Source organism: Hemibagrus wyckioides, linkage group LG13 (genome assembly GCF_019097595.1).
Source record: "Hemibagrus wyckioides isolate EC202008001 linkage group LG13, SWU_Hwy_1.0, whole genome shotgun sequence".
Lineage (NCBI taxonomy): Eukaryota > Metazoa > Chordata > Actinopteri > Siluriformes > Bagridae > Hemibagrus > Hemibagrus wyckioides.
This window is the reverse complement of record NC_080722.1, coordinates 24,110,741-24,120,192: the sequence shown is the minus strand read 5'-3', so window position 1 is coordinate 24,120,192 and position 9,452 is coordinate 24,110,741. Positions and strand designations below refer to the sequence as shown.

Genomic DNA, 9,452 nt, shown 5'->3' with positions numbered 1-9,452 from the left:
ACATTATTTATTTACATTTCCATTATTTCCTGTCCAGTGTCACCCAAATGAGGATGAGGTTCCCTTCAGAGCCTGATTCCTCTCAAGGTTTCTTCCTCAGATCATCTCAGAGAGTTTTTCCTCACCACCATCACCTCAGACTTCTCATTAGGGATAAAATCGTAACTTAATATTTACACTAGGGGGCAGTAAAGAGTGTCCATCGCCTCACTGCGCCTGTGTTGGTGAGGAGTAGAAGAGATCACTTCCGCCCACAGTAATCATGGCGGCTCCAAGTAGAAGACAAGCGTTGAGGTTCATCGCGCAGTTCGGAGCCTTTATTCTGACCCGGTTCGGTTTCTGGAACTGTTTCAGCATGCTGATGCTTTTCGCCGAGCGGGCCGATGTGAAACGGTAAAAAAAAAAAAAAAACATTTGTTCGGATCAGCTATAATAATAATCTTAAAACAGATTAGGGCAGCTAACGTTAGCCTGTTAGCACTCGCGTTTCAGTTTAAAAGTTTGACCTAAGCGCTCACCTGTACGCAAATAATTCCTGCTATTGTATATTTATATATATTTATTGGCTCAGTCTCAAACGGCTCTCGGGTAAATACTATAGCTTACTACGTAGGGTGCAGCCGCTTGTATTTCGCTCCCTATCGAGTGCACCTATGTAGACAGTAAGGAGCGGATTAGTCTGGAACCGAAGAAAATGTCCACGAGACTTCCGGGACCTGCTTACACATCTGGATGGAGTCTAACCCACTCCCATGGCTTAGTCTATAATCTCAAAGCCCTTTAATTAGCTCTCTTTGTGGTAAAAATGATATTTTTGGACAAGCCTCAGCTCACATGGCTATAAGATCAAAGGAAAGATAATTACAAATAAAATGAAACCACACACATCCCTGTGATAACGGATTAAAGGAGAGCAATGGATATACATTCAAATTCAAATTTTATTTGTCATATACAAAATCATACACAGTACGACATGTACTGAAATGCTTATTATGACTGTCCTACATTTGAAGAAGGATATAAAGTAAAGTGTGTGGACAAGAAAGTATAGGGATATAGGTAATAAAAATATATATGGAAAAATAGGAAGAATAAAAACTAACATAGTAGAAATTGAAGACGTGATAAATTATGAAAAACACATAAAACAAATAAAGTCAGATCTACTGTCAGAGCTGCTGTTACAAAATTTTAATCAACGATTTCTGACCAATCAGAGTGGAGAATTCAGCCACCAATCAGCCATAACATTATGACTACTGATAGGCAGCAAGTTTGACACGGGCAAATTGTGATGGCTAGACCACTGGATCAGAGCATCTCCAAAACTGCAGCTCTTGTGGGGTGTTCCCGGTCTGCAGTGGTCAGTATCTATCAAAATTGGTCCAAGGAAGGAGCAGTGGTGAACCGGCGACAGGGTCATGGGCGGTCAAGGCTGGACCATGGAGCAATGGAAGAAGGTGGCCTAGGCGGATGAATCACGTTTTCTTTTCATCACATGGATCACGCACCTGGGGAACACATGGCACCAGGATGCACTATGGGAAGAAGGCAAGCCGGTGGAGGCAGTGTCATGCTTTGGGCAATGTTCTGCTGGGAAACCTTAGGTCCTGCTATTCATGTGGATGTTACTTTGACACGTACCACCTACCTAAGCATTGTTACAGACCATGTGCACCACACCACAGCACACCTAGTGGAGTCCATGCCTCGATGGGTCAGGGCTGTTTTGGAAGCAAAAAGGGGGACCAACACAGTATTAGGCAGGTGGTCATAATGTTATGGCTGATCTGGGTTTTATAATAACTACTGCACCCCTGCACATAAATCTTTCACTCCCCCTGCATGGATCACCCCCATAGCTGTATATATATATTCGTGATTTAATGTAAATATACCACTATGTACTTCTGATTAGATGCTAAATGCATTTCATTTTCTTTGTACTTTGCACAATGACAAAGTTGAATCTAATCTAATCTATCTATCTAAATGTATTTCAGGAAGCCAGATATCCAGGTGCCGTACCTGTACTTTGACATGGCAGCAGCAGTGTTGTGTGCCAGTTTCATGTCTTTCGGGGTGAAGAGGAGATGGTTTGCACTCTGCGCCGCACTGCAGTTGGCTTTCAGCACGTACGCGTCCTACATCGGTGGACACGTCCATTACGGAGACTGGTTAAAGGTATGTACGAAGTCTGGAGCAAATAACAGTAATACTAATCAAATGTAGTTCAACCCTAAATTGGATAAAGTTTGGATAAAGGTGATTTGATCTTTTTACTCATGGCTATGTGTATTTCTATGCATTGTCTTGTTCCTCAGGTGAGGATGTACTCGAGGGTCATGGCTGTTATTGGAGCTTTTCTAGTGCTGGCCAGTGGAGCAGGAGAAGTCTACAGGCAGAAACCACGTACACGCTCGCTACAGTCCACTGGCCAAGTCTTTTTAGGAATCTACTTAATCTGCGTGGTAAGATTTTTCCCCCCACAAGATATCCTGTGTTATTTTCTCTTAACAGCAGGGAGAACATCTTGTGTGCTCACCAAAAGGGTTCTTCAAGTGTTCTCAGAGAAAGGAATCTGGAAATGTTTGTTAGACAAACAAAGATGAGGTCTACAGTTATCGTTAATTATTATTTTGTCACTCTTCTTATTGTCTTTCACTAGGTTTACTCCCTCCAGCACAGTCAGGAGGACAGACTGGTGTACCTGGACCACATCCCCGGTGGTGAGATCACCCTTCAGCTCCTGATCATTCTCTTTGGTGTGCTTGCTCTCTCCTTCCTCTCGGGCTACTACGTGCGTTTAGCCTCTCAGATATTAGCTGTGCTGCTCCCGCTGATCATTCTGTTCATCGATGGAAACCTCGGCTACTGGCACCACACGCGCCGCGTCGAGTTCTGGAACCAGATGAAGCTGATCGGACACAACGTGGCCATCTTCGGGGCTGTGCTCATCCTCGGGACAGACGGCTAAACAGGCGAGAAGCGAACATCAGCTTAGTGGATTAGAGCTACATCCAAACTACATAGAACTGCACTGTGCTAAATGTCAAAATAGTGTATCAGCTCTCGACTTCTACAGCATCCAAACGTGTAAGAGATGAACTGCAGAGATGGTTGTGTATCTGATATTATTCCATATGCTGGTGTGTGGGTTTGTACTTGGATGCTGAAGAGATGACATGCTATTTTCCCCACATACTGTTTTCAGCTCATGTTAATGTCGCCTGTTTCTCAGGGTCGAATCGGAAGTCTAAAGGCAAATGATTTACGAATCCAGTTAAACGATAGAGAGATTTCACACTGCTACAATTCTGCCACCTTATTTAAAGAAAAGTCCGATTTAAAACCGGCGATCGAACCTTAAGACACTGTTTACATTTCATTTCAGCTTTTTACTATTATTATTATTATTATTATTATTTAAATGTACGATTTTCAACAATGTTGGATTAGAATTCGAGTCTGTTTAAAAGGCTGTTTTGCTGTTTCTAATGCTGTATAATATGTTAAAACAAAAAGAGGGGAATGTTTTGTTTTGTTTTTTTGTCAGCTTTCTGAAGCAATTCCAAGACTGCTCCATTCCTGGCAGCTCACAGTACTACATTCTTTCTTAATGAAATATCATTGCATTTATTAAACAGTCAAGGTTTTCTATTCGAAAAGTTTTGTGTGTTTTTATTGCCGGCATCCAACTGACCCATAGCCTTCTGCCCGATCCTTCCTCTCAGCCTGCAGGTAACCACCATGGCCTCATTGTCAAATGTTATATTCAGATATCTTTTTCAGGAACTGCTTCATCTTTGTCATGGATCTGGAGCCTATTCTAGAGAACAACTGGTGCCACCAAAAGCGAACAAATGGGGAAAGCAGTGCTTGACAGGAAATCTTGCACTGCAGCCTACCTATCAGAGCATCAAATATACTCTGAAATCAGTCATTCCAATCACCTGTCCAGGCTGAAGACCTGTTCTTGGCTGGTTCTTCTGCCATTATGGCCCATCTGCCTCAAGGTACACGGTTCTGAGATGCTTTTCTGCTCACCACGGTTATAAAGAGTGGATATGGTAATTGACTTACCTTATACTTCCTGTGAGATCAAAGCAATCTGATCTACAAGCACATACCTTTGGGAATACAGTGTATAAGGTTGCCTGTAGAAAACCTAAGCATTGTTTTACTTTGCCTGATGAGCTATATGGAGTCCTGAAAAGTTTGAAAAGAAAACCATCCCCAAGACAATTTATTCTAAGGCACATTTGCACTGAAATCCTAATCAGTGTCTTATTACAAACCTGGTAATTATGCAGTACTCCTACTTTTTTCAGAGCAGATTTGGTGGAATAATTTCATAGGTTCTTAGAGAGTCTCTTCATCCTTAAGAACATCTGAATGCTTGAGACCAGGTTTAATACAGTACCATCAAGCTCTATTGGTCTCCTAACCCGCTGAATATTTTACACTGTCAGGTTTCGTTTTCTAAATCTTTACTTGCATATTGCAGTAAATTGTTCATTTGTTTTCTGTTGGGAGAAGCCTTTTTTTCCTTGTTTTCATACAGCAATCGGAGGAAAACCCTCTCCGGATCTCTTTATTATCAGGATAAATCCACTCAAAGGTACGTGATCATACAGTATGGCTAACTTTCAGTTTGTTCAGTGTGTGAGCTGCAGGATGTTCAGTAATTCTTTCTCCGTCGTTAGTGTTAATTTTACCTGTGATAAGTGTACGCTAGTTAGCTCTCTGACGGAGAAGATATTAGCTTTAGAGGTGCGCATCCAGACACTAGAGAGGGTTAGTGATAGTGACAGTAGTGTAGTGTCTGTAGGAGGAAGTCTGGATGCCTTAGGTGGAGTTAGTAACCACCCAACTCCGGCATTAGAGCCCTCACAGCGGGGCGAATGGGTGACAACTCGGCGGCATAGTCACAAAGCCAAGGCTAACGTTAAGGCTTGCCCACGGGAGCACCACTCCTCTCTGCTTCACATGTCTAACAGGTTTGCTCTCCTCAGTGAAGAACCCGCTGAGAAACCTGAAAGAGCTCTGGTTATAGGAGACTCAATTTTAAGGCATGTGAAATTAGCTAGGCCTTTAGGGGCTCCAGCAGCACAGGTTAGGTGTATTCCGGGAGCCAGGGCGCTGGACATTGCAGGTAATCTTAGGGTCCTAGGCAAGCACAAGTTCTCCAAGATAGTTTTCCATGTAGGAGCTAATGATATACACCTTCGTCAGTCTGAGGTTACTAAGAGTAATGTTGTAGAGGTGTATAAATTAGCGAAGGCGATGTCCGATGCTGTAGTATGCTCTGGCCCCATCCCAATGCGGCGTGGCGATGTAGCTTACAGCAGGTTATGGTCGCTGAACTGCTGGATGTCCAGGTGGTGCTCCGAAAACAATGTGGGCTTCATAGACAATTGGAGCTCTTTTGAGGGCAAGGCTGGCCTGTTAGGATGGGACGGTGTCCATCCCACTCGGGAGGGTGCTGCTCTCATTTCTTGCAGCATAGCACATAGTCTTAGAGCAGATCTGCTCTAAGCCACCGTCTGCTGGCTGCAAAGAGTCGTCACTCAGGGTTCATAACATTGAGACTGTGTCTATTCCCCGAACCAAACGAAAATGTTTTAACAATCAGAAAATTTGTTTTAGTAACCTGATTAACATAAAACTAGATGATAGTGAATGCACAGCCAGCACCTTTGATCTGAAGCTAGGACTGTTAAATATAAGATCTCTGTCAACTAAAACACTTTTATAATTAATGAACTGATTACTGATCAGGAGTTCAGTGTTCTTTGTTTAACAGAAACATGGATTAAACAAAACGAGTACGTAGCATTAAATGAAGCTTGTCCGCCTGGCTATAGCTATATACATCAACCACGTCTAACAGGCAGGGGAGGAGGTGTCGCAGTTATTCATGATAATAAGCTAAGCACCACACAAAAACCCAGACATCAGTTCAACACATTTGAAGTTCTTTATACTAACCTAACGTATGCAGCCACAAATAATAAGTTCACAGAGTCAGTCCCACTAATTGTTATTTACAGACCCCCAGGGACATACTCTGAATTCCTCAGTGAATTTGGAGATTTTACTTCAAACCTTGTTGTTTCTTTAGACCAAGCATTAATAGTAGGAGACTTCAACATTCATTTTGATAAGCCAGAAGACCCTCTGAGAACAGCAGCTGTGTCCATCTTAGATTCATTAGGTGTTAATCAAAATGTAATAGGACCCACTCATAATGGAGGTCACACTCTGGATCTCATTTTTACATTCAGATTAAATATAGAAAACAGAGTCACTCTTCCACAGTCGGAAGCTATCTCAGATCATTATCTAGTTTCATTTAGAATGCGTCTTAGACATGAGATGTTCCACGTTACCGTATCAAGCATACATTTATGCCTGCTACTGCAGAGAGATTTACCGATAGTCTCCTAGAATTATCTCGCATGATTGGTTTGCCGTCTGACCCCACAGAACTTGACCAGGCGACTGATTACCTGGAGTCAATGTTTCGGAACACCCTAGACACTGTAGCTCCACTTAAATGGAAAATAATTAAAGAGAAGAAACTAGCACCCTGGTACAACGACCACACACGAGCTTTAAAACAATCAGCTAGGAAACTAGACCGTAAATGGCGTCAAACTAAATTAGCAGTATTTCAGTTAGCGTGGAAGGAAAGCCTTCTGAGATACAAAAATTCTCTTAGTCCTGCTAGATCAGCGTATCTCTCTGCCCTAATCGAAGATAACAAAAACAATCCAAAATTTTTATTTAGCACTGTAGCAAAACTAACTAGGAGTAAAACCACTGTAGAAAAGCGCACACCATCTACATTTAGCAGCAATGACTTCATGAATTTCTTCAATGAAAAAATTTACAATATCAGGCAAAAAATTCAGACTATTAATTTAAAACCAAATTATTTGTTAGATAATTCCTTAGATAATATAGCTATTTCTGATCAGAGCTTAGAATGCTTGACTCGACTTCAAGAGCCTGATCTAATTTCACTAATTTCCTCTTCAAAACTCTGCACCTGCATCCTAGATCCTTTACCCATGTCTTTCCTTAAACAGATATTACCAGTAGCTACCGAACCCCTTCTAAAAATCATTAATTCTTCCCTAAGCACTGGCTATGTGCCTAAATCCTTTAAACTAGCAGTTATCAAACCACTGATTAAAAAACCGGACCTCGACCCCTGTCAGCTGTCTAACTATAGACCGATATCAAACCTGCCCTTTATCTCCAAGATCCTAGAAAAGGCTGTAGCACAGCAGTGATGTTCAGACCTGCATAGAAATAACATTTATGAAATGTATCAGTCAGGATTTAGGCCTCATCATAGCACAGAAACAGCACTGGTTAAAGTGGTAAATGACCTGTTACTGGCTTCTGATCAGGGTTGTGTCTCCTTACTGGTCCTACTGGATCTTAGTGCAGCTTTGGACACCATTGACCACACTGTTCTACTGGATAGGTTAGAACATGTTGTTGGTGTTAAGGCCATAGCCCTCTCCTGGCTCAGGTCTTATTTGACTGACCGTTATCAGTTTGTAGATCTAGATGGTGACTTCTCTATGCATACCAAGGTTATGTTTGGTGTTCCACAAGGTTCTGTTTTAGGCCCACTGCTTTTCTCCCTATATATGCTACCCCTTGGTGCAGTTATTCATAAACATGGTATTAGCTTCCACTGTTATCCCGATGACACACAGCTATATGTTTCAGCTAAGTCAGATGAGAGACACCAGCTTATTAAGATAGAAGAATGTGTAAAGGACATTAGACATTGGATGGCCACTAACTTCCTCCTGCTTAATTCGGACAAGACAGAGGTGCTAGTACTTGGACCACATGCAGCTAGAAGTAAGCTTTCTGATTATAGAGTAATGGTGGATGGTCTTTCAGTTTCATCTTGTCTAGCAGTAAAAGATCTTGGTGTGATTATTGACTCTGGTCTTTCGTTTCTTTTATGATCCGCCACACCTACTCCGATCAAAGGGTGCTGGTTACTTGGTAGTACCTCAAGTAGCAAAGGCTACAGCAGGGGGCGGAGCTTTCTCTTTCAAAGCCCCACAGTTATGGAACAGCCTTCCAATTAGTGTTCGGGATTCAGACACAGTCTCAATGTTTAAGTCTAGGCTGAAGACACATTTGTTTAGTCAAGCTTTTAATATATAGTTCTTAGGTAAAGGAGCAGATCTGGAAGGTTCATGGGCATAGAGTGTTTGGTGTACTGGGATGTTTGGATGCTGTCACCCTACCACCCTCACAAGTCGCTCAGGTTTGCTGACTGTCAAATGCTTGGACTCTTTATGTCCCGGCAAGCCTTCGTGTCTGTCACCTTCTGGCTCTCCCTTTTAGTTATGCTGTCATAGCTAGTCTTGCCAGAGTCCCTGCCTGCACTTTACACATTAATCAGTTACAGTTACGTTATTTATTGTTTAGTGTCACCCAAATGAGCCTGGTTCCTCTCAAGGTTTCTTCCTTATTCCATCCCAGGGAGTTTTTCCTTGCCGCCGTCGCCACAGGCTTGCTCATTAGGGATAAAATAGTTTAATTATTAAATTTAATGATTTACTCTTATTTCTAGTTATTTAGTTATTTTTATTTATTTATTTCATTTTATTTTATTTCATTTTATTTCATTTTGATTTATCTTTCCCCTCCCCTTTCTGTTTTTCTTCTTTTGTAAAGCTGCTTTGAGACAATGTTCATTGTAAAAGGCGCTATACAAAATAAATTGAATTGAATTGAATTAACCGGATATACCTCGTTCTACATCTCTAATATCCTGTATACTTTCCAAAAGAAACATTCTGTCACCACAAGAGCAACACTTTACTCTTACATTACACTCCGCTGCTTCTTGGAGGAAGCAAATACAAACTCCAGTGTCCATCACAGACCTGTAGTACATGAATGCACACTGTCAGCAAAACCATTGCTCTCATCACCTTATTCCACTTCATGACCACCCCATACTGCTGCTGTCTGCACCGTGGACACTATTGCACACTACACACTTCACTTTATATAATTTTGCAAAATTTTGTACTGCTGCTGTCTGCACCGTGGACACTATTGCACTACACACTATTCATTTTGCATAACACAGTTGTTGTATTTTACACTTCCTATATACATATTCTATTTTATATACATATTCTATATACATATATACCATACCTTACTTTATTTATATTTATTATATTTTATTTTTTACTTACTGTGAACTTGTTTTTATATTTCATATTTTTAGTATAATTCGTATACTTATTTTATATTTCGTATTTTTATATTTTATCCTTGTCTTTGTTCTGTCCTTTTCCTTTTCCTAGGGTCATAACAGTCGTGTAAGCATTTCACTGCATATCATACTGTGTACCATTATGTATGTGACTAATAAAATTTGAATTCGAGTCTAA

The 9,452-nt window shown here is 41.1% G+C and overlaps 1 protein-coding gene across 1 annotated transcript; it reads left to right on the top strand.

Moving 5' to 3' along the window:
- Positions 1-236: 236 nt before the first annotated feature.
- On the top strand, positions 237-3,650 carry tmem101 (transmembrane protein 101). Its single transcript, XM_058405433.1, has 4 exons — positions 237-393; positions 2,007-2,187; positions 2,328-2,474; positions 2,672-3,650. Exons 1-4 carry the CDS (start codon positions 263-265, stop codon positions 2,978-2,980), a joined length of 768 nt encoding a protein of 255 aa, XP_058261416.1. The 5' UTR covers positions 237-262; the 3' UTR covers positions 2,981-3,650.
- The last annotated feature ends 5,802 nt before the right edge of the window (positions 3,651-9,452 follow it).

Coding starts and splice junctions, on each gene's coding strand:
- tmem101 (XM_058405433.1), top strand. CDS start 263: ATGGCGGCTCCAAGTAGAAGACAAGCGTTGAGGTTCATCGCGCAGTTC. Junction 394..2,006: donor GAGCGGGCCGATGTGAAACG/GTAAAAAAAAAA, acceptor AATGTATTTCAG/GAAGCCAGATATCCAGGTGC. Junction 2,188..2,327: donor ATTACGGAGACTGGTTAAAG/GTATGTACGAAG, acceptor CTTGTTCCTCAG/GTGAGGATGTACTCGAGGGT.